At 41.7% G+C, this 26,192-nt stretch overlaps 1 protein-coding gene across 1 annotated transcript in view; it reads left to right on the top strand.

The window, feature by feature from the left end:
- Positions 1–26,192, top strand: part of chchd3a (coiled-coil-helix-coiled-coil-helix domain containing 3a) — an 86,859-nt gene that overhangs the window by 23,768 nt on the left and 36,899 nt on the right. Inside the window, 1 exon segment of the mRNA XM_022195670.2 lies at positions 7,862–8,042. Coding sequence (XP_022051362.2) covers positions 7,862–8,042 — 181 coding nt within the window.

Below are 26,192 nucleotides of genomic sequence, written 5' to 3'. Positions count from 1 at the left end.
TGTGAGAGATGCGGATGTCAAAACATGTGCAGGCCTTTCTGCCTCTCAAGGAATTGGACAAGCCAAGAACACTCAGCAGGTGATGTCGGTCATCCTGCGGAGAGATGTGAGGAGATTAGTTGTCCTCATTCCTGTGGAAGACCAGTGACTTTGACTGCTTCGGCCATCAGTTCTGCAGGCACTGCCTCAGAGCTCAAAAAAAAAAAAAAAAAAAAAAAAAAAAAACTTGTAACACCTTTATACACATGTAATAATGCATTTTATCTGTGACCGCCTTGGATCTTTTGATCAGTTGGTCAAGTGGGAGGTGTTAAGTCAGTCAGTCACGGGTTAAATCAGTCAGCGTCACGGGTGCATTAGCGGTAATGAAACACAGGTGAAGTGGGAGGTTCTCCTTCCTGTCTGCCGCGCACATTGGTAAAACACTAGTATCCGGGACACGGGCTATAAACGGGAAGCATCACGTAGCTTGACTTCACGTAGTTTGGCAAACATCTTGTGAGGAGAGAGACGCCACCGGTAAGACGTGGGTTTACTCTGTTTGCTCGTGGGGCCGCCGTGCCGCTGACTTTTGTCTCTAGCATATATGTGTGTCCGGATTTAAGTGTTGTAGGACTGATCATGGTTTTGTGTGTGATCGGTGTGGACAGAGTAATGTTTAACGCCGTAATTTTAAGATCTCCGTGAGTAGTTTTGAATCAGAGCGCTTTCATTTTTACTTCCTGATTTGCCGTGCTGGCTAAGATATTTGGACGCTTCTGATTGGCTGCTTGTTCTGTCAGCCATTTTGATTGGCCATTTGTCCTCCCAGCAATGCTTGCTGGGTAATGTAGTGCTTTTAACTGGCGTAGTAGTGGATTGCTGTGTTAATCCTTCTCTGTTGAACTACATGCACTATTTCTGCACTTTAAACCTACTAATAGAAAGTTTTTGTACATTGTGGAATTGGCTTATGTGATATTGGTTTATATTGAGCTTAAGCAATTATTTGTATTTTAATGGTTTCAGTAATGCAATGCATGGCTTGCTTGGCTTTGTTTGTGGCTTTTTATGTGGCTTGTGTCAAATGCAATGCTTGATTTGCTATTGTTGTGTTTGCTATTATGCATGCTATTTAACTGCTGCTATGCTCTTGCTGTGCTATTTGCTATGTTTATTTATGCTATTTATTCAATATGCATTTCTGCTATTTATGCAATATGTATTTGTGCATATTTATTTCATAATACCATGCATAGTTTACACCACAGCCCTTTTCCATCTTTACAGGTTTATAACCTGTTGCTGTTGCTGTTGCTGTTGCTGCTGCATTGTGGTTACAACTGGAAAATTGTTGATGAACTGTTAACAAACTCTAACAAACACAAGCAAAATAAACCACAAAAGCAAAATAAATCACAACGAGTTATAACAACGTCTTAAACCTCTCCTTGCAACCCTGTTCGGTGGGGACAATCTTGGAATAACCGAACAATGCACCCTAGTAACCAGTGTGATCATCATAGCAACCAGTGAACAGTCCTTCAAAAAAGTCTCACCAGCTATCTGCTTAAACCTGATCTGCCACCTGCTGCCATTCCTAGTGCCACCCTTGTGAATATGTGAGAAAACCACCTGCAATACAGCAAGTGACAATCTATCCGTCCCCTTTGGAACAACCAAACTAAACTAGCCACCAGCATCATGGTAACCATAATGGATATGTCAACCCCAAACCAACTAGCCACTGCTTGGAACACCCTCGCACCCATCTATCCAGCTGGAAATCCCCCATCACATGCACATGTTTGAGCACAGTTGAAGGTGAGCTGGTGTGCTTGAGCTGCAGTGAGGGGTGGATGGAGAGGGTGGCAAGGACTTAATGCATCTGCACATGCTAAAGGAAGCAACAGTGTAGAGTTACATCTCTGCAAAAAACTTCTAGATATGTAACTCTGATGCAGAATTTTTACAGATTAAATCAACGATCAGATAGACACTTTAAAATAACTTAAAACTAGAACTGGACATAGAAAAATATCTTCCATGTTGTCTAACTTTGTAAATCTCTGCTGTGACTTGCTGTTTCCTCATTCAGAAACAAACTAGATCCAATCAGAATGAGTAGAGTGCAGCAGCACCTCAGTCTGCCACAAACCACTACGTATAGTCTTGCTATGTCTGTAGTCCAAAAATCATTCTCATCAGCTTATGTTGCTAATAGGGCATAGCAAATTGTAGACAGTTTTCTTAAATGCCAGTCAGCAGCATCAATCAATAACCGATTATTTGGTAACAAGAACCGATTGCAATGGATATTATCCCACATAGACATGTTTAGCCATGTCCATGTGATATAAACCATTACAGCCTGGTTATACATGCATATTGAGCTATAATATGTTGTTTCATTTGCCTACAGCATGTCCCAACAGTGTGAGCTCTGGCCAGTTGGCATCAACCATCACTAAGCACTTTGTCTTGGTGCCCTTTGGTGAACTTTACTCAAACAATTTCTGCCTGCAATCCATAAACTGTACATACTCTTGAGTGACAGCCTTCTTAGGTCGTTACAGTGTTAAAACAGTAAGCACAACCTGGTACTAGAGCGCTATGCATTTCTGAGATGGATATCCTTCATTTTCTGCCTCATCGGTTAATATATTTTTAATCGTGGAATTAAGAGATGCCGCCCTAAGGAAGCCAGCAGGAGTCCATCCTCCTCTGCCCCCCACCACCACTTCACACTGGCTTCCCTTTCCCCTTATCGCTGCCCTGCAGGTGTCAGTGTTGAAGTTTCAAAAAATTTTTCAATTGAAAAGACTAAAAATAACTTATAAATGATTCTGAGATTTTGTAATGGTTTTTATCAACCAGTTATTCCTTTTTTTTTATTTCAATCTCCCTCTTACAACTCAAAACAGAGGAGGAGCATCCTCTGGCCTCTATGGACCAGCCTCTTCTGGTTGGTTTTCTTTCTGCAGATATCGGTATATGTGTGGGATCTAGTCATCTTAGTCTTTCACTACCTACATGAATGGATATTATCCACAAAGCATTTTCTTCCAACTGATTTTTCTTGCCTCTTGTGAACCGAGTCACATTGTTGTGAAAGTGCTGCCATCCTCAATTTATAAGGCCATTTCAAGTGTAACAGTCATTGAACTGTAAATTCTTCTGGAAAAAAAAAAATCTGTATTTCTCAGTACTGTAGAGTGCTGCTGACCTATTCAGTAGAACAGTTATGTTTATTGACTCTGTCCATTCTCCTGGCAAATCTGCTGTCTGTTGAGTCAGTTCTGGGGAGTTCCGTTAAAAAAATGTCATATCTAGTGTCATCCTAATGTTTTAACTCTAGGATAAGCATGAATGATAAGCATCAGGCCCTGAACTTGTTCACATTGCTAAATAGAGAGACTGCTTTTAGGGAGTTTGAGCTTTATGTACTTGATCTGATATGTGAAAAGGCGAGGTTAGAGTGGCAGTGTTATCCTCTTCTGACAGAAAGCGGATGAAGCTTGATTGCCGTGCTAAGACTATTGCGGTTATCTCTACATAGTTGTGGGTAAAGTGGAGGAAGAATAAAAGAGGATTTTATGTTCTTTCTTCTGTTTGGGGATTTTTCTAAATCTTTCCACTGCACTGGCTTTGTTTCCCATACACTTCACTGTAACAGTGTCACAGCATTTCAGAGCACCTGCAGCCAGGTGTGGCGTATGTATGCATTATGTGTGTCAGAGAGAGTGCATGGCTCCATTAAATATTCATCGCCAGCATTCTGCGACATTATTCCCAACATCAATATTGCATTGGGCCTCTAAATGCTTTTGTTTCAAGGCACTTGGGTCAAAACTGCGCTGTTATGCAGGTCTGTCAGGACCCATCCTGCGACACTTTATTGAGACACATCTTGTGCGGGTGACAGATAGAAAATAGGAAGCATTAACGGGTGAAGAGCTGCAGAAAGAGACACATGGTGGCTGGTGGTGAATTAACGGGGGGAAAGCTAGGAAGCATGAATTCAAAATGTGTTTTGTTTTCATATTTGTGCAGGGTTGATGATGTTTACCCGTGGAGTACTCAATAATGATGGCTTAATGGGTTTTCTCCATTAATTTTGACCATTTCTCCATTCACCTTTGCCATTGTAAAGTGGAACCTCGCTAATACATCGGCTGGTATTTTTCTTTCACAGATATATCAGCATCCACGTATATGTTGTCCGTTGTGCACTAGTATGGAAGCTTTGTTTTGTGCAGATCGTAATGCAAGAAAAGATGCTTGGGATGCTTGTAATTTGGAAATAGTGTCTTAAGACTCTGCTGCTTATAAAACTGTTGGCAGCACATGTAGCAGAGTAAATGTCACAGCTGAGCAGACAGTGATGTGGAGTCTAGCAGAGAGTCAAGTTGCTTATTAATTTGTGAAATTCATTGCTCTGAAGTCAATAAATATTTTCCTTTTTTCCATATAACCCTAACATATACTGTATTTGAGGAATATGGCTAATATATTGATATCAGAGTGTTTTATTTTTGATATTGGCCCCCGAAATTCACTTTTAGCTTGGCTGTATTAGAAAGTGTGCAATGCAAAAGCTTGGTGAAGCATCTCTGATGTTAAATCTGTGTATTTTTTTCTCTTAAGTACTTCTGTTCACTGTCTCCTCCTGAAAATTGTGAGTTACTTCTCTGTAAAAGCCAGACAAAGTTTGACTCACTCGCACTCTGCTCCTCTCCAAATTAATGACACCTCACTGGTTCTGTTTCTCCATCTTTCTGTTTTTAAGGCTCGATTCAGTGAACAATCCAAACACTGGTTACTTGGCCAAGATAATCCTCTCTTTCTATACAGAACCAGGCCAAACAGCATCCACTTATCCTCCAGAGACATGATATTTCTCCTTTTCCCCGCATAGGTACTGTCTTTTTTCTTCTCTCTGTCTGACTCAACCATTCTCTACCTCAAAGCCCCCCTTTCCCTCCCAGTGCCAATCTTCTACAGTCGAATGAAAAATGCGTCCAATATCCCAGAGACAGGGCAATAATGACTGGAAAGCAATAGAGGTGAAGCAGACAGATAGCATCCAGCTAGTGATAGCAGTCTTTGCTTGGGTTAGCACTTGTGAGGAAGTCAGTAGAAAGAGTTTTTTTTTTGCTAGGCTGTCTATTTTCTTGGTCCCCTTTATTTCTCCCGTCCAAGGGGTTGCTTTTGGTCACCAGACATTTGATAGTTTTTAGGTTCCTTATAGGCAATATATAGAGCTTGTGATTTTCACTTCATCCCACCACAAAAGATTTTAAAGAAAGATTTTGGTAACCTTTTCAGTACAATAAAAATAATTAAATATTTTTGCTGTTTCTCAACTTAGTATGACTTATACAGAGTTTGCTTCATGGCCACAATGTTTTATTTAGTGAATAAAATTGCATTTCTTCATGCAGATGATGCTGGTGTGTAGGAGAATGCCGGTTGTCCTTAAAACATCTGAACACTTTGACCATTTGCACGTTAAACTGTTTAGTGACCGGTTTTAAAAACAGACCTTCATTTGCTGTGAATGTCAGACAGATGTACGTTTGTTCAAAGTCTCAACATCATAAAGGTTAAATTTGCTGCTTTTGCTGACCGACAAGAGTATCACCAATAGTTATTTTTCCGTAAGAATCTTGGAGACTGTCCCTCTTTAATCATAGTTTCAGCAGCAGCCCTAGCCAGATCTTCTTGAGTAAAGGTAGCTAAGGTGCATTAGCAATGCAGGCAGGGAGGCGTGGATCGTGGGGGAAATGGTGAATGTAAAAGGCCATTAGGACGCTCCCCGTGTGTCTGTGTGTGCGTGAGTCGGAGCCTGATGATGGATGGAGTGTGCTGACGTGTGCAGCCCAGTGGACTGTGAGACTGGACATGGCTGGTCTCTCTCCGTCTCCCTCCATCTCTTTCTCCCACTCTCTGCCTTACTCCTTCTTTGCTTCACTTCCTCAGGGCCAAACATGTCATGTCGCCACTGCTCATGCTCCCTCCTTACTCCCTCTCTTTTTTTCTGTCCTTTTCCTCTGTCTCCCCCATCTAATCTCGATCTCCCCTGCTCTCTGACATTTAGTGGCGTTACAGGGCAAATGGCAGCTTTAAGACATCAGACATACTTTTATTAGACCTACCTGTCATCTTCTCAAAGCCAAAGGTTTGGAATAGTGATCACTTAGATAGTCCGTCCATCACCATTCATCATTGTCTAAATTTGGGATGTTTTCACAGGCGAGTGAAGAGATAAATGAGATTTCTGAAATAGAATAAAAGATAAAAACCTGTCACTTTGACAGATTAGCAGGTGTTGATAATTGAAAGAAAAACAGAGCCAAGAGGTGAAAAGCCACCTAGGTACCCATGCCTGTAACTATACATTAGTGTGCAGGATGATGCATTTAAATGATCGTAATGAGCAGTGCACAGACCTGATGAGGCTGCAAATGAGACTTTTCACTTTGCCCATGAGTACTTAAAAAGTGATGGAAAAAATGTGTTTTTCTGATGAACCCTCATTTAAAAGCAACTGTTGTGCCTTAACAATCTCTTCATTATAGACATCACACAATAACTGATGAATCAGGCCTCTCCTGAGGTGCGTAGATGGTAATTTGAATGTCAAGGAATTGTGTATTGAGTAATTTTCTCTTTTGGGAAATGTGTCATGTAACAAGTTAACGCTCTCAGTCACTCTCAGGCATCCTTTTTCTCCTCAGGGGTATCTTTCAGTGCTGCCTTTGGATCTTTCTTAGGCAGACGTTTAAGATCCGCACCGTCTTCGTTCAGTCTGTCATAATTCACTCCGGCACTCGCTCTGTCTTTTTTTGTGTTTATTTTACCTTGCCACGACTGTTTGATTCCTACCACAGAAAGACTTTCAGGGTTTCAGGGATGTTCCTCCTTATTCAATCAAGCACACTGTCACCGAGTAGGGAGTGCGTTGCTAGGCAACTATGAGAACCTAGTGACAGGGTTCAAATGGTGGTCTTGTGTCTGCAGAGAGCGTACTGCCTCCCTCTCTGCTACTGCTTCATAGGATTGATGATTCTTGTTTTGGCTAAATGCTAGTGTTCTTTGTTTATTACATATTGATAGTCAAATCAGTCTGTGGTGCAATTATTTGGAGCTGACTTAAATTGTTTGTCTTTTAGAGGTTGTCTGACTGCAGCTCATCTGGTTTTTGTCACACTTGGGTGTGAGTTTAACTTTTTCTGTGTTGACCAGCACCTCTCAATGTTGCCCCCTCTTTGCAGGCTGTGGAATAGCAGGGATACGCATATGGATGACTCTGACATCAAAATGAAAATCAATATATGAGCATATCGGCCTATAGCTATGCTTTATTAGCACTGTAATTACATTTGTGACCTTTCAATTGTTCATGTCATAGGAACATGGGTGGTCGAATAAACACCAAAGATGCTGACAGAAAACATTTGCTGCTCTGAAAAATAACACTTGCTCTCTGAACTTACTTAGGCATCAAAGATTTTTCTTGAAGTTTTTAGTTTGAGAATGGGTTACTTTTGGTTTTGAATTGCATAAACATGCAAAACAGAGATTAAAGATTCCATATATGTTTGCCTTGATGTGCAGCATTGTGGACAGTGCAACATACTATGGCGAACACGCCTTCACACATTAATAGCCAAGTAGAGAAAATGACACTGAATAGTCCATATCATCCTTGTTTACTTTGTTATTATACATCAAATGCAGTCTGAAATTAGAATAAGTTGTGTTGTGCCTTGCAAGCCATACCTCTCCTACAAAACAACAACTTTTAAATGGTTTAAAATCTTTTGGAGCAATGTCAGCTATGTAAAATGTCTAAACATTTGGTATGTATGCTTTGCAGGTTAGAGAGGGAGAAGGCCCGGGTATCGGCACAGGCTCAGGCTGAGGCTAACTCCCAAGTCCAGGATGAAGTGTCCAGGATCCTCTGTCTGGAGCGTGCTGTGGGCGAGGAAAGTCTCCAGCAGGCTGTTATCAGGGAGAGGATTGCCACCGAGGATCAGAGGCTCCGTGCTCAACTATTTGTAAGTTTATCCACTAAACCTAGCTGATATATAGCAGCTACTATGAAACTTGCTTAACTCTATCGTTACTTCAATTGGTTAAATCTGCACCAGGGGCTTCACGGTGGTTCAAACCATCTGGCCTGTCTGTGCTGACTTGGCATGATCTCCCTGTACCTTCATGGACTTCCGCTCTGTGCTCTCACGGTAAAAAGATGTGGGTTAGGTTAATTTGCAGTTAGACAGGTGTTAATGTGAACACGAATGGATGTATGAGCCCTGTGACTGACTGTTACCTGTCCATGGTGTGCCCTGGCTCTTGCCCAATGACTGCTGAGAGTGACTTCACCCCTATGTCACCCTCTTAAAGATCCCTGATGGATGGACAAGAATCTGCACCACAGTGTCAAACATACACCGAACATTTTAATTGTATGAACTTACAAGCACAGACTCACTGAGGAGAGCTATTTTCCCATTTTATGTTCACACATTTCTGTTATACTGCACACATACGCACAGAAGTGAACCCATCGGCTGTTAACGGCAGCGAATGAGCAGTGCAGTGATAAATGTTGGGGCTATGAGTGTGTGAGCATCGCTGTGAGCAGTATTTCATAGAACTGGCTTGACTTTGTCAACCCTCACTGCCAGGAATACGCAGCAGAGACACACACAAAGGAGTAAATTTTCATGTTTTCTGTTATTTATACATCATACAAAGTCAGAGGAGAGTTTCAGTTCACATTAAACATGCGGTCATGCAGGAAGTAAACATCTCTCTGTTGTCCTAGGATATTGTGGCTCTCTTCCAAATCCCTACCTGGTCACCCTGCCTGTTATGAAATATACCTTCATTTTGTCCAGTCTGTGTCTTTATTTCCTGTAAATTGCCCTTGTAAACACTGTCAGATGAGCATTCTTTACCACACACGCACAGGCAGTGTATTGTTTTCAAAAAGAAAACACATTTTCCCTGGAGTGTGGCCGCTGTTTACAAACCTATGCTATTGATTATATAGCTCATTTCACACGCTCATCGCCGTAATAGAAAAATGAATCATTTTGTTGAGAGAGAGAAGGAGAGGAGCGTTGACGTGATTCCTCGCCGCAGGACAAGTGTATGAGGGATCCCTCATTTGGAACGGCGTTCAGATCGAAAGAAAAAAAAGGCGATGAGAGGGAGGAGAGGGATGGCGAAAGGAGGGCAGACACATGATATGATGTGTTTTTTCCCTTCAGCATCTGTGAAGAAAACTGTTTCGGTCATAGGTTTCCTGTAATTTAATTTATGTTGTTTTTCGTAGGGCGAGACACACGAGAAATGAGGGGCGGTGAAGGTTAGCGGGAAGGAAGGGCAAGGAAGTAGCACCTGCTTTGTATGTGTTATAGATGAAGCAGCGTAGTGGGTGGTGTGTCTTTTTGAGCTGTCACAGGAGAGTCTTTATGCATATCATTGCCGCCATGCTCCTGAAGTATTAGCGCACTGCACTTAGGAGAACTTTTCCGCATATAAGGTATGAAGCGATCGCGTGTAGCCCCAAGGCTAACCTAGGGCCATTAGCAGCCTTTGAAACTACAGATAGAAAACGCTGCAGTGGCTTCTCATTCACTAACACAATGAGCACACGTAGCGCACGGTCGTATACAGCCTTTGTTTCTTTTTTTTGTCTGTAACTTATATTTTCCACTTAAATCCAGCTGATGGTTTCTATTCTCCTTCCAGTTTGTGTCTGCTTCCTGAAGGCAGACAAAAAGCAGCAGAAGAATCTTTGTCAGAGAGTGTTACTGTTTTAAAACAGGCTGTGTGTGTGTGTCTGTGTGATAATTTCTTCCATTTGAGCGTTCCTCTTGGAGTGCCGGAGTTTTAATAGAATCCGACGGGTTATCAGTGGAGACGCAGTGCCGTTCGCACCACTCATGTAATTGTCAAGTCAGACACTTCCGCACAGCCAATGTTCTTTTCAACTGGAAATGGACTTTTGCGTTTTAAAAGACAGCCTCTCACCCAAGACGTCTCCCACCCATTGTCATTTCACTCTGTGTTTGTCAAACTCTCGGATTGTCTGCTACCCACAGTGAACTCATCTTTTATGAAACATAAAACATGTTTGTCTTTTGAGTCCCCAGCTCCTGTCTGTCTGTCTCTCTGCTCCTCTGTGTCTTACTGTGAGACTATATTTCTGTAGACTCAAAAAGAAGCAGAAAGACCAACTGCAAAGATATTCAACTTGAAATATGAGTGTGTCATCCTTTTCTTTTGCTCATTTTCACATGAGGTGCTTTAAACCGCCCCTCTCATCAAACCACCTCTGCACAGGTTACCCAGCAAATTAAATTTGCATTGTTGCAAAGCACAGAAGCTTCAGTAATTGGAAGGTGAAACTGGTTCTGATTGCTGGGCAAAGTCAATAAGTTGATCGAGTAGGAGCTCCAGGGAAACGTTATGGCTTGCTGTACTAAGCACATAATCTGGTGGCTGATAGAGCTTTCAGAGGTGATTTGTTCAGTCCTTTTTCAAGTAAACCTGGTCACACCTGATGTATTATCTTATAGGCCGTGCACATTTAGTAATCAATCAGTTCATTGTTATAAATCAAACTTTTATGTTGCTATCTTTCTTGCTTTTATATAGTATCTAAGTTGTTGACTGCATCTCCCTATGCAGGGTGTTCTGTTACATTTAACTGCTGAACCCTCCAGTAGTTTCGGTACAGTAAGTTGTTAGGAGAACCTGATGAAATGCACAATGTCGTGTTTTTTCCCCCTGCTTATCTTAACTTAGCTTTATAGCAAGTCTAGTGTCGATTCACAATGTTCGGAGTGAGTGATACCCGTTATTCTGCTGTGCTCTCAGAAAATGACTTGTTTTTTTTTTAAATTACTGAAACAAGTGAGGGTGTTTTGAAAACTGCTGGATTTATCTCAGCCCACCAGCAGTTTTAGTGTCAAGAGAAATGACAGTGTGTTTTTTTTTCCTCCCCACTATTGTGCAAAGTGAAAAAGTTGGAAGAGCGTTGCCTACATGGGTAAGCATTGCATCTGTCATCAATCAATCCATCTGTCCAACTGTGGGGGACTGTTGTTTTTTTCTTTGTTGGTTTAATGCGAATGGGGGAAAAAAAGAAGCAGAAAACATGATGGGAGAGATGAGGATGCGAGCAGAAAGGTGGGGGATATTAAAACTTTCGTGTCTGTCAAAAATAAGAAAAGCTGAAGCTCACAATTGAGTGTTTTTCTTGTATAAAAGATAGTGTGTGTGCATGAATAAATACCATACATACAAAAAAAGCACATTTAACATGAAGTACAAATTTAGATGCAATGTTACTGCGTTTGAATTGAATATCAGTTGACCTGAGCCTTACGCTTGTGTTCATTGCCACTGAAAATAAGCTTTTGTCTCTGGTAGCTGTAGCGTGGTATTGATTTGTCCCCCTCATTAAGATACAGGTCACGGTGAGCAGCAGGACCCCATACATTCCCTCCTCTACTTCACTCACAATGAGAGCAAAGCTATGAGCAGTTATGCCTCCCCACGCTCACCTATAATGGCCATAAGCTTTGCAGCCAGAGCTGCACCAATTACAGTGACACTCATTCTGGAGATTTGCCCCAAGACATTGGGTTAGACTAATGTTGGGTAACATTAAGGTTTTATCGATTCACATTGTGTATATTTTGGTTCTAATTCTGACTCTTAGCATATTCCTGTTATAGTTTATTGTCATATTATACATTATATTAAACAAATGATGTCTGTTTTGCTTTCCTTGTCTGAACCTTGTCTTTTTATATTTGCTGTAATGAACATTGAGGGATGACCACAGTGTGAGGGTGCCAACCTGTCAGTTATGCTACAAGCATGTCAAAGCAAACGCGTTTTCTTCATCTACTTTTACAGCAAGCAATTACAGGTATCTAAACATGTCAATTTATGCAGTCAGGTATATTTTATGATAAATCACAAGTGTAACCAGGGCCCTGAATGATGTCTACCACCGTGGTGTGAGTGCTTGGCTTTCAGGTTTTTTTCCACCACCAGTCATTCCCTTCCCCCTGTCAGGCTGACTGGCAGCATCCAGCCAGCAAGTCTACCGGTAATTGAAACTTCACAGTCGTGTAGGCAGGGGTGTGTGTTGTCATCGCCATTGATGTTGGGTTTCTGGGGTTCTGTTGTCTGAGGGGAACATGTTCAGTGTCAGCGATCACACATGTTATGCCACTCACGGGGAACCACAGTAAAGGAAAGGAGAACAATGGCATACACCATACGGTTGATATTAGTAGAATAGCGGTGTTTATGAGATTTCTACATGGAGTAATATTCTGTGGTATTCTAACCTTTTCGTGTTCTTTAAATAAGCTGAGCGGACATGATTTATGTTGAGTGACTGAAATGTAATAGCATGTAAATGAGCCTTGGTTTTTGTACAGTTGTTGTATTGCTGCTTGTCTCGAGCAGGAGGAAAAAAAGCTTCATTTTCCCAGTTTATAAAGGCTACGAATACAAAAATCCTGACAATCTAATACTGAAATAGTCACATCGCTGTGTTGTTTTGTCCTCTGCTTGCTTGGCAACCTAATGAAGACCTGCCAGCATGTGGACAAATGAATCAACAGCCTGGTATGGAACAACTGTGATTGGTTTATTTGGTCAAGATGGCGTCAGCAAAAACCCTGAATTAGATTACAGGTTAATTAGTTCTTAGTCACCTATCAACAACAATTAGATGTAGATTGTTTTAGGTGGATATCATCTTAAGACAAAGCAAAAAGACTGAGTGTATGAATGAGCTAAATATAGATCCTATCTTGTTGTTAGACACTGATGAATCATAGACTTTGACAGAGATATACTTGCACATGGCCTGAGTGAGTCATGTGACTCTTTTATTCAGAGTCTACGTCCATCTTTCAGTCCACACATCTGTGTTTTAATGAAATCATAGACCTCTGCTGTCCTTTTCTTTTGATTTTCGACGACTCCGCTCCCCCGTGGAGCCAAACTGGTCCAGTGGTCAATCAATCACTGGCCATGGCGTCTCACCCAGACACAGGCTCTAACCCCGAGGCAGACTTTTCAATCACACCCAGAGTCATCAATCTTTCCTCTCTCCAAACTGTTGTTTGGGTAGAGCAACGGTTTTGTCTATGACTTGCAACTGGTCCAAAACACTCAAAGCTTAAATTGAATTTGTCTTGTTTTTTGGAACTTTAAGCTACCTTTATCATTCTGGGGAAGTTATGCAGAAGTATGCAGTTAGTTTTGTAGTTTTTAAACTATTTTGGATCATACAAAGAGGTTAGACCACTTTCCATTGTAGGAACTTTGAGCCGGTGCAAGTTGATGTAAATGTTGACAGGAGGGGCCTCGTAATCGGTCCTTTCAGTCTTCTGTTCCCATTGTGGTGGAGGATCTAAAGGCCTGAACTGCAGCGTTAACTCCAGAGTGCTCCAAAACAAAGACAAGTAGCTGGACCAGTTCTATGAGCATGTAGAAATTAGAATGATTGAGAGTTTATGTTGTCCTACATGACAAATTTGACTTTGTTGATGGTGATGTTAAGGAGGAGAGAACCCTGCATAGGTATTTTTCTCACAGCCCAGAAAGAGGTTCTACAGGGATGGCGTCGGTTGAGGTCGGACTAAGGTTTCTGGCTGCCCTGAAATGGCCCAGTAAGTTCCTACAGTGGAGAGTGGCTCATTTATTGAAAAGGATATGCTATTTAACTGCTGTGACTTTACAGTTTTACTAACTGCAGTGTCCAGAATGACCATAAACTTAAATTCACACCTTCATTATCACCTTCATGAAAGATTTATTCTAGGACTGCAGTAGCTTCCGCTAGGTGTGCCTTTAAAAAACTTCCAAATGAGTCTACTGTATCACTTCTACTCATTAACAGGAGGTTCTTCATCATTTTACTGGTTGTAATTAGTCTTTTATGGTGTGCCTGACCTTACAGAGCTGAAAAGATGAGCCTGATCAAAATACTAATTTTTATCAGAAATGAGCATAATGGTTGGAAACAAACCTTCAGTGTCGTCAATAAGCATTAACAACATAGATTTAGGTAAAACCTTGTCTTAATCCATGTGCTTGTCAGTTTTTGTCACTTTTGCTCAAAGCTGTACGCAGCGTAAAAATATATTACTGATATGGAGATGAGGTTCAGTAAGAACAGAATGCAACATGTGCAGATATTCTCTTCCGAGCCTTGTTCCACCTATCAGCCCTCTAGTTGTTTATCATGCTTTTGTCGCTCCTTCTGTTTCCATCTTTATCTCTCTCTCATGCAAACACACACAGATATACACACACAGCAGCCGGTAATGTGATGTTCCATGATTTTTCCACCACCTCTACTGTCACAGCAAGGGATAATGCAGCATACCAAGAATATTTGTTTGCTCCCTACACACACATGCACACACACTCACACCATGTCCATGCTGTCAGAGCTCAGAGAAAATCAGTACCTACTCTTTCCTTAAACTGTGTTCCATTTGATGCTTGGCTGGCTTGAAAATGACTTTGGGTGAAGCTTAACATTTTTAATGCAACAGCCCACCCCACCACCACCTCCTCTGTACGTCCTCTCTTCTCCAATCAGTCGCAAAACTGCAGTCTCCAGCAAATGTCCAGCTTTTTTGGGGGGCGGAAATCTTGTGTACTTCAGTTGCACGCTGTTGCATTTTAGATACAGACGACTGGACCCGGCTGATAATGGGCCGACAATTTAATTTCCCAGGTATTAAAGGAGACTTGCTGGGTTTTGAATTGGTGCCCGTTGGTGGTATTTAAAAAAAAGTTTAAAAAAAAAAACACACATCTTTTTCTCTCTAAACTTATTATTTTTTTCTCCACATCACAGAGTATGTGGGAGATTGGGGGGAGAAAAGGTCCTCGTGTCTTTTACTTTTGAATGAGATAAAAAGAGGTAGTGGTACACTGTGATTTACATATATTTTGGGTTTGCTCAGCTCGAAAAGGACAAATCCCATCCTATCTTTGAATACACTTGCCTGAGCTGTTGTAAGAGCAACATTTGTCAGGCTTGGCGTCACAGGATTTAAGAGAGTTGTCAGTTAGTTTGATTAATATGAAGTTAAGAAGGATTTTGTTGCTTTGCAGATGGATTAATGAATGTGGTAAGCTGGCAAAAATCATAGGTTGAGTTTCGACCCAAAACTGAAGGTACCTGAAACCAAAAAGACCGCCAGTAGTGTTCGACGATTAGACAAAAATAGCATTTATCGTTGATTGATTGTGGAGTCCATTGGCGATTTTTGTCATTTTGTTCTGATAAGGTAGTGGTCTGCCTTCTTGAGATGTCAAGGAATTAACCTGTAAAGCACAATTCACAGTATCTGCAAATAGTAACTGGCAGTTGGAAGTTGTGTGTCTTTGAGAAGTTAGCAGTATGTAGTTGCAGTCACTGTGAAATGCATCCCGACAGAGCTGATTAAGTTAATTTTATCAGCCACAGAGTGTGCAGAATGGCCTAAATTTCAGTAAAACATGTCCAAATGTGTACAGTGTTTGCGGTTCTGGAAAAATAATACAGAAACAAAGCCCTTGCTCAAGCGATGCTACAGCAGCGTCTGTCTGCAGGTTGGTCTGGACAGTAAATCCTAGTTAGCAGCTATGAATCAGTTAGAGTAATGACGCTTCAACTAAAACCAAATGTTTCCATGCCACAATAAGAAGCTGCAGATATAGAAAGGTAACACACCTCCTTACATGCTTATAATGACTTAATTGAAGAGTTGACAGCATTGTGTTAAAAACAGATGGACTAATTTATCAGTTAACTTCATGCTCTACAATGAAAAAAGATTTTGCTCATTTTAAAGAGTAAACAAACTGAAAATCAATATGCCACGGTCGATGTTGATATTGTGGTGGACCACCACAAATAAATCAATGCCCAAGAAACACTGATCTGACTCTTTCAAATCGTGTTGGCCACCTCTGTGAATCTATCAGCAGTTGCTGGTTGTTGGACTGACAGTGGCTGGCTAGAAAATTTTCATTTCGCCCAACCCGAACCACCAGCAACCCAGACAATCAGAATGAGATTCTTCCTCCAGCTGGTGAAGGACAAAATGTTCCCACTTGGTGATTTGTTGGGCAAATGTTAGAATTGTATTGGCACTAAACAGCCTCCATACAGACATTTTCAACACTTGAAAGTCATTACTTATTTAGGGTTTAAAAAATAAAGTACATAGTGCGAGATTTTAACTTATTTATTAATCTTCAAAGCCTATTTTAGTAGCTAAAGTAAATGTTAATTAAGTCGCCTCTTTTTCTGGATATTTATGCAAACATCTAAGGGAATATATTATTTTGTGTTTTAATTTGGAGTTTTGTTGTACTGTGGAGATGCTTTGTGCCAGGAGGTACTGCATTCTAATCAAGTGAGGCAAGTTTGATATTTACGCTTCTCTTCTATGGCAATGAACAAAATGTGTACATGGACTTTTTTAACAGAAAATCCTACAGGGCAGGTCTTGGTTCCTGTGTTTATTTACCCATTATTCTATGGCACACAATAGTTCAGACAACATCCACTAAATTTGGACGAGACTCGCCTTAAGAAAAGTGAAAGACTCTGTGTTATACTCCAGCATTATCAGAATTATATTGACTGGCCCAGAGGCTGAAATACAATTACAGATCTAATAAGATGACACTAATTGAATTAGAGTGGAAATGTTTCAATCATTGTGGATATATTATTACATTTTGGGAAATTTGGGTTTTTGGGAATCGAAAAACTTTATTTTAGCAGTTTTGAAAAATATTACAGCGTATGGGTTAGAAGCAAGCTTTGTGCGTGTTTGAAAGTTTTTCTTAGTGAAAACAGAATAACTTAATGTTTGTGTTCAGTAAAATATCAGCTTAAATGAGCAGATATTTTAACTTCAGCGTGGGCTTTTTACTAGCTTCTTACTGATGGTGTACAGTACATGACTGGCTTATTTTCCCTCTTTTTCTCTTTCACTCTCCTGTCTTTGTTACGTTCTTTCTCTTGTCTTTGAGGATGTCCACTCAACCATCCTTTACATATTGGCGGCAGTACTTCACCGCTGCCCAGGGTGTGGTGCCGGCACACCATGCCAGTATCCGGGTGAGATGGGAGGTTAGGCTCTAATTGGCAGGGCCTGTGTCTGGTACTGTGCGCCAGGCACTCACCCTATCGACTAATTGGCCCTGCAAGCAGCCAGCAGCGGGGTGGGATATGGCAGCGCTTCGATTGATGGATGGATATTGGTGTCAGGAAAGCCTATTTCTGACAAGAGAGCTTGTACAGTCAATTTAGTAACTCGGCTTTACTGGGTGGTGTATGTATTTATGTATGTATTCATCCTCATTTGTTCTTAACATTTTGGAAAGCTGAGACTTATCTCATTGTGCCATGTGCCTTTTCATCTTTGTTTGTGTGAGAAATTGATTTGACTTGTGTCAACAGACGCTACCTTACCCAGTAATGCTTACGTAATATGCATAAAATTTAAGATTTGCGCTTTTCAGTGAAGCAAGGAGAAATATTCAAAAAAGATTACTGCTGTTACTTTTAAATGTATTATTTAGCAACTCTAGGACTTGGGTGTATATCAATCCTTAAGGTATATCAGTATATTTTTAACAGTGCACAGGACGAGCCAACAAAGTTTATATATCCATATAGTCTGATGTTGTGTTGCATAACCCATTTCTTTCATAAATTTGTGGCTGTGTTGTCTCCACATAACCACCCTCCATCTGCATACCAGTTCCAGTGACTCTCACTTTCAGGTTTTCCTGCAACAGAAGGAGAGACACAGTATTGTCCAGCAACAAATATAATCTTATCATTTGAAGGTTGATATGTGGAAACACCGACTATGAAAAGTACTGCAGGATCAACACACTTAGCAGATTGTGAATTGACGACGCCATTGCGGTTAAGTGAGCCATTGATGGCAAAATCCAAGTCTAGCCAGCTGCCATTTGGATTTTATTGTGTCTATTCATGCACTTATGATACAGGCGCTGGAAGGTGCCAAAATGGATGCTGAAAAACTTTCTATACCAGTGAAACACTTATAGTTTCAACATCATAAAGAACAATGTAAAATGGTCTTACTACGTTTCCTGAATATTGCAATATGGTATAGTTCCTGACAGAGTAACTGGCTGTTTTTAGATTTGTCCTATGAAATTTAAAGCATTTGCCACTTGTTTTTTTTGCCGTATGGGTTTCATATGTGGTTTTTGGACCATATTGCCTAGCCCTAAGTGGCACCATAGCTCAGTGTTGTCTGTGACTTTGTGTTCTTGGACTTGACAATCTCAGACTTCCTCTCTCTTGACACTGAGCTAAACAAGAACACTGGCAAGGCAACTACCACCATGTCTAGATGGACAAAGATGTGGCAAGTTGACAGAACACACCAAGATTCAGAGCCTTCAACATGAGGTCCTCATGTATGGAGCAAGTCCTGGAATGTGCATGCAACAACAGAAGGTCAACCCCTTCCACATGTGCTCTTCGACTCATCCAGAACATCACCTAGCAAGACAGAGTTCATGAGCACCAGGAAAGCTGTAGCCTCAAAACAAATTGTTTGGAGATAGAGGTGCAGAAATGCCTTCCTAAGTTTGTAGAGGCTCCTACCGAGCAGTTTGAGGCATGGAAACAGAGGAGAAAGTTGCAAAGCCAGATAAACAAACTAGCAACTTCACTTAAACGCATATTAAGACACTTAACTGTATCCAAGGTGACGCTTTACGGCCAACCAGAGTGCTACCAAGGCTGATGGATGCCTAAGATGTGTATGATGTGACACCATAGCTGGAGATTTAATTGTCACCACCTCTTTGCATCAGATAGTATTATTGAGTTTTGAAAATAGTCTTGCAGTAGTTTCTTTTGGTTTTTCTGTTTCACTTGGTCTTGCTGACAATTACGTGGCCCAATATTGACGTGCAAATGCTAGAAAAGCAAACATCCTGAACTAAGTTTTGCAAAGAATTCTTTGTGTGCATGTGAGTTCAGTCCAGTTCACATCTTGTATATATAATATGACAGGTGTTTTCTTTTGAGCTTGTCCCTTCCATTTTCTTGGTCTTTCTCTGTGTTTTCCCTGTTGGCTCTGACAGGAGAGTGGTATTAATGAGGTTGTATGGAAGTGAACAGTCGGCTCAGCTAATGGTGCTAGAGGGAGTGATTTTGATTGAACGATGGAAAGAACTTAAGCATATGGGAGGAACAAAGATCAGAGGGGAGTCAAGACGGCAGCGAACAACAGAAAATTGCAAGATATAGAAGCAGTGAGAATGGAAAGAATAAATGGAGGCACAGGCAATAGAGAAACAGATATTGATTCGCAAAGCATTTTTCAAAACAAGGTTACAAAGGCCAGTTAGGAAACAAACCAATTCCAACCAGCACTCAAAACTACATTAAAAGTCTACTTCTTTGAACAGAAGTCAAAAAGAAACAACACAGCACTATATCGGCAAGTGGGAAGTCTTTTGAGAAAATTGGGTGAAGAATACATATTTGTTGGTGAAGAAGCAGGCTAATCTGTTTCTATTCCCGATCATCACTCTACTGTTGTTTCGGTGACAACTAAGAGTTGGTTCAGGCAGCAGGAAAAGGGGAAAATGCATATATTTGTCTAAAGAGGTTAGTGAATTAGAGGTGACCCTGAATCTGCCGGCAAGAGCTTGATGGGCAGAAGCTGAAGGTGGACGATGGCACCCTCTCAGCTTCATCAGGCCTGAGAAGACCACCTGCTGCTGGCTGGGATGAATATGCATTAATACACAGCGTGAGCACACATGCTGTACAGTATGCCCACAGTCATAATCATGCAAGCGTTGAGCCACTTACACATACACTTTGATGCTCTTAAACGTGCAGGTAAGGATTCATATGCTCGCAGGCACGTGCACACAGACATGCCAAGCTCACACCGCTTGAGTCGTCCATAAGGTCCAATGTCAGCAACACATCCCGAGGCTGTCTCTTTTCCTCCCTGCATGTCTTCTCCAATTGTCTTCCCTTCCACTATCCCTGTTCGCCTTCTTTTTGCTATAGGTTGTTCCACCTCTTCTCTCTCCTCGACCAACTCTCCCTCTCATTAACTTTGCTCCCTGGGGACATCTGTTGTCCAAAGGCAATATGGCTCTTTCCACTCTCGGGTCAGTCACCGTGTCCTCTGCCGTCAAGTAAAGGAATTTTCTGACATTGGTTTATGTATCTGACTGAGTGTATGCTAGCATTCTCCCCTCTCCCCACTTGTTTTCATCTGCCACCTTCTGCTCCATGTATTCAGTTACTCTCAGTGCCTGCTGTTAAACAGAAACACAGCCAGGAATTATAAATGAGTAGAGGTTGTATGTCCAGAAAATCAAAAAATTCTGCATCCTGAAAAAATGTTTTTCAAAACTTCAGTATATTTTCTGTCAGTTTAGTGTTGCATAGTGGCTCAGGTGGCTCTGTCAGATTCATCAGGCTGTAGCTTTTTTTTTTGTCCATGTAGGGACAATATTGCTGCTGTGCTGTTGTTCCTGCCTTAGTAGCACTCCTTTCTCCTTCTGCCTTCATGTACATCTGTATCCATGTCTCTTTGATAGCACCAGAACATCATCTCCCTTCCTTTCATCCTCAGTCTCTTTGTCCCCAACTCCATTGTTCTCTAAGCATGCTCCCTGTTCCCATCTTGGCTGAGACTTCCTCCATACATGCGCCCCATGTCTTGGTAATGAACCCGCAGCTCTTCATCTCTCCTTCATCTTCCCTTGTGTGTTGGACATGACAGATGACTGGGGACCTCCAGAGGTTCGCTCCCCAGGGCTCTAGATAAAGGCAACTCCAACCCCAAGATGATCAATCAATCAGTTTACACCGCGGGCGCCTGATCAGCCAATTAATCAATCTCTTAGCTAGCAGATGTTGTTGCCGTCCCTCAGCAGAGCGGCTGGCAGTGAAGTGGTGGTGGTGGTGTCTCCAACAAAGGCTGAGGGGCTTCAAGTGTCTGAGAGTAGAAAGTAATTTTTCATGTTTCTACCAAGATTTCAACCTTTGTGGGCTCGCTTCACTTATTTATTTATTTATTTATTCATTTTTGTCATTTACTGTGTATGTTTTCCCATGTTAAACCCAGCTTTTCTTTTCTGAAAATGTCTTAATGGAAGCCTGGTCCAAGTTATCTTTAATAATCTTAAAGATATCAAAAATGTTGCTGTTCATATTAGTGCTTAGAATACATTTCCATAGTTTTGAAACAGCCATGGATTTGCGAGAATTGGAATTGTGAGTGGGTTTGCCTCTCCTGTCTCAGCATCATTAAAGCCAGCTGGATCAGATCAAGCCCTTTGTTGACCCCTGTCAACGAATAACAGACTCCAAGGACACTTCATTTTAATGTGTCCTTAAACAGCCAGCAGTTAAGCTACATGCACAAACATTGAGACACCCACATTCACCACCTACACTTCTTGGCCTTTGGTCCCTGTCCGAGTCCCTCAGCCCTTTTCCTTGGCAGGTCAGCCCTTTGACCCAGCAGGTCATTGTGTCATTACTCACTGTGCTAAAAGATCCCCAGGGAGAGTAATTCTGTCTGCAGCCTGTGGCTCTACTCTGTTTTTCTTCTATGGCTAAGCTTAAGACAAGTCAAGTTATCAAAGTTTCTGAAGGTGTACAAGTGTCCATGTAATGACATGTCTGGATATGTGTGCTAGTACAGGAATTGTCCAAAAAAAAACAGGTGCAAACAAATGAAAGCCCGTTTACGTCGGTACTGACAAGTAATTAATTCACTGGACAGTTTTGATAATCTGCCATATTGACACAGTTTCATATTGTATGCCAACAAACACCTGGCGCACAGGATCTGCACACTGTTGGCAAATACTCTGGATTGTTTTTTGTGCATTTCCACAGTATAAGCAGGTGTCACTGGATGTACTGCATGCCCAGTCGGGGAGGACAAAATGGTGTATGGAAAATGAATGATACCTCTGCTGTGGTTTTGATTTGACCAGAATGCCATACTGTCAAGTTTATTTTGAGGCGTCTTTGTGCCCCAGCAGCTGAAGACGCATGCAACTTGATTAGAAATCAGTGGGCGGCCTTTGTTGCAAGTCAGACTTCTACGCTTTCTCCCCATGTGGGCTGACCACATGCAGAGAAAAACTGAAAAAGTCAACTTACTGAGCTGTATGTATTTTGTGTTACTGGTCTTACCATCAGTCAACAAAGATTATTTTGACAGTAGTTTTCATGATCAAAAGACAACAACTGGATATGATGCTTTCTGGCCACAAGCTAATAACACCTTATATTAAAGGGGTCAGTAAGCTTCAAAATACACGCTTGTTGGATTGTTCATCCTCATCTAAACCATCTATATGTGTGTGAGTAAGTGTGTAACTGTGTTTGTCTTTTGTTCGGTGTTATCAGTCCATGTCCAATGTATTAATCGTGTCAGATATGGTACATATCTGACACGATTACATCGCCCATAACCTTACCGTATCCCGTGGAGACTAATAGCTAGTCATGAACTTAAGTATTACTGGAGCTCCGTAAATCCCCGTGATGCTAATTAACCAGCCAAAGTAAATGGTTTCCAATGGAGTTTTACAGCCGCCGCTACCTCGACCTATGTTTTATTAGTGACGTTAAGGGTAAATCGAATAGTGCCAGTAAGGTCTGTGTTGGGTGATATCATTTTACACTCCATCACTTAGATTTGATCTCCCAGTGATAGCTTTTAAAGGTGATTTTAGTGGCAGTTACAGGACAGGCTGAGATTTGTGGGAAGGATGTGTGTCTGAAATGGTTTTGAGCGTGCAGGGCTTGTATGTATTCAGTTGTCTACTGTTTTTCGTCAACCATTTAAGCCTGAATTGTTCTCCCAACAACTGTGGACAAAAAAAAAACAATTCTCCTTCCAACTGACTTGCCATCCATATTCCATCCACACATTAACCCATCTCGCCGCCTTCCCTTTCATCTTCTCTACCCCATGAACTTCCCCATCCCTCCTTGCATCCGTCTCTAACCTCCCACATGCCACCTACACCTCCACGGTGCTAATTAACACCAGAGCACAGTCACATTGTGCTGCCCTTTGACCCCCACCCCCTCCCTGCCTGTCGGAGCATACAGGACTCGACGCTCGCGGCTTCAGTATTAGTTTGTCACGGGGCCCTGTCGCACAAGCCTGTGATAGATGGGCCCTGGTGAGCAGCTCTGACCCACAGTGCTGCAACACTCACTTGGATGGTGTGAGGGAGCATTGATTATGATGCTACTCGTGACAGGGGTGAATCAGGGCCGAGCTGGTGGTGGCAGCGGAAAGACAAAAGAGACCAAGGTTATGGATGAGGTGCTGTTAGTTAATGTGATGAGATTTGATTTGTGCTCTATCGATCATGGCATCTCGCAAGATTATTTTCATCTAGTGTGATTTATAGGCATGTAGCGCATACAGTCAAACAGTCGTCTCATTATATTACAATACACAGGTCTCCATCATCGAGGTGTGAAATGAAAAATGTAATATGTACATAATTGCTAATAGCCATAATCAGATTTTGTTTTTCTTAAGCAATGAGATTTTTTCTTTGAGATTAAATTTGTGCTGCTAACATCTAGTATTGTGAACCTGTTACAAATTGAATTCTGCCTGAAATCATATTATATAATAAAGATCCTTTGATTTAAATTAGCAGGTCACCCCAGGGGTTGACTGTCCCCCTGAAGTGTTTGCATTTTATAACGAAGTCTTAACAAGATATACATTAGAGGACTCTGGGTGGTTCTACACTTTCACCCCTCTAAAAGAAAAAAAGGAAAAGTCACTTTATTACCAGCGGCAATAGTGTAGCTTGTATTGTTTTCACCTAGTTAGTGCCTGTGTGTGTGTCTATCATTATGGCAAAATGTGGTCCTGGAGACCCCTAGTACAGTGGGAGCAACCACAGAGGTAGTTTTGTGTACTTTGGCAAGGGTTTATATGATTTTCTTTCCAACGCGATAGCATCACAACTGTGCAAGATGCAGTCATAAAATTTTACAGGTGTGTAGTTGAGATTAAAATAGACTCATATACGTGTTCATTTCGCTGGTGTAAGTACTGCAGCCTTTATTTTTTGTGGGTTTTTACGATGACTTTAGGGTTTACAATGACTTGGCAATTCCTACACTGGAAAATATTCAGATGTGATGATAAACATGTGAACATGATGTCTTTATTGTAACACAGAGACTCCTACATTGTCACACACAGCATATATACCGTACATATATATATACACACACACGGTTGCCCTAAGCTTTCCGAATGCTGCAGATAAGTTATTTTTGTTTCAGTTCCCTGGAATGCTTTAAAAGGAAAAAAAAAAAAGCAAGTGTCAGAGAACACTTTAAATGAAAAAGCAGGTGTGAAAGAAAATAGACTATATGGGAGCAATTCGGCGAGAGAACAGGCGGTGGGTGGGTGGGTAGGTGGGCGGGAGAGGAGGTGGGGGGCTGACGCAGCAAAATCCACCTGTTCTCATCCCTCTTCCATCCTCCTCTCTTTCTGCTCCTCCCCTCCTCCTCCTCCTTTTCCACCCCTGCGCCCAGCTCAAACTGCGGCAGTCAGCTAATTAAAAAACATGGTTGTCCTTAATTATTCAGCGGCTGGCTAATTGATATTCACAGAGGCGTTCACCTCGCCTAAACGATTCGTTTAATCTGACCACCACGGTCTCACTTTCAACCGCCTGTCACCCTCTGCCATTGTGCTACTGTACTTAATAGGGAGATAGATAAAGGAAGAGTTCCGTAAAAGTTTGCCGTTGATGTCAATGCGGTTTCCTTGGCTACAATTAGTAGCGTGTGCACCCAGTGGGAGAGCGTTGTCGTAAGTGTCAGTGTTTTTACTTGGATTTTTTAACATTTTCTGTGTCAAGGGTTGCTGCACAGGAAAATTAGACAGAGTAATCCTGAATTAGAATGACCTAATGAACACATACATCATCCCCTGGAGTTTTGTTTATATGATCCAGACAGTCCATTTTGTGCTCATCATAGCAGTGATTCTCGGGGAAAAATCCAGATTTCACACCTTGACGCTTGAAGCACCAGATGCTCCCTTTCCTTTTTTTGATTTAGTTGCTTCTTTTTCTGACTTTAACTTTCTCAAGTTTATAAACCCACACTTGGCCCAGACCCCATCTACCAGCCCGTTCTCCATTCTTGACACCTCCATTGATAAATAACCTTTTATTGTCCTCTTCCTCTTGTCTCTTATCGCTGTTCTTTTTTTACTCTCAAGTTCACTTCCATTTTGTCATCTAATTCTGCCCTTCTCTTCCTCCTCCAGCCCTCATCCGAGCTCTCCTCCCCCCTCCACCCGCGACCGCCTCTTCATTAGGGGAACAAAAGGTGTACGGGCAGTGTTGAAGTCTGTCCTATTGTTTGGCCTTTAGTATGATTAGATTATCTTTAGAGTCTGGTGAATGGGATTAATCAGTCAGAAGTAATTCTGACATATTGTGTGTGTGTGTCTGGGCCCTGTGTGTGTCGTCAATGAGGAGGGCCAACCTGCTCGCATGGAAATTGAACACATGAACGTACACATAGATACGCGTGAAAGTGAATAAAAAAAGAAAATCCCTGGGCACACATTTCTGTCACAACCTCTCCTGTTTTAATGACCCCTTTAGTCTCGCCTTCAGCGCACATTTATCTCTCCGCCCGCTCTCTGTGGGTACAGCTGCTCAGGCTGGTGCGAGTGTGCGCATGTGATGATTGGTGCGTTACAGATCAGCGTCTGAGCCATTGTTTGTGTCTTGGCGTCTCTGTGCATGTTTTGTCTTTTCTCTGCAAAGCTCGAGTCTTTAGTCACCACCTACCAGCGTAACATTGAGTTTGGACACACTCGTGACAGTACACAACCCCCCTGCCAATCCTCTCCTCCGCGCATCCCCGCTATCCCATCATCCCTCGTCTCTTCATCCTAAATTGAGCTGTTGGTGGGAGACAGTTTTTTGGCACTGTGACCAGTGTAATCCAGTCTCTCGAAAACTTTGCCAATCTATCCCAGAGTCCATGATTGCAGGCTTGGAATCGATAACACGTTTAAAGGTCATAATAGTTCTTCTTCTAGTGTACT

The sequence above is a fragment of the Acanthochromis polyacanthus genome, chromosome 1 (genome assembly GCF_021347895.1).
Source record: "Acanthochromis polyacanthus isolate Apoly-LR-REF ecotype Palm Island chromosome 1, KAUST_Apoly_ChrSc, whole genome shotgun sequence".
Taxonomy (NCBI): Eukaryota; Metazoa; Chordata; class Actinopteri; family Pomacentridae; genus Acanthochromis; species Acanthochromis polyacanthus.
The sequence above is the reverse complement of the archived record's forward strand: the minus strand, read 5'-3'. Positions and strand labels throughout refer to the sequence as shown.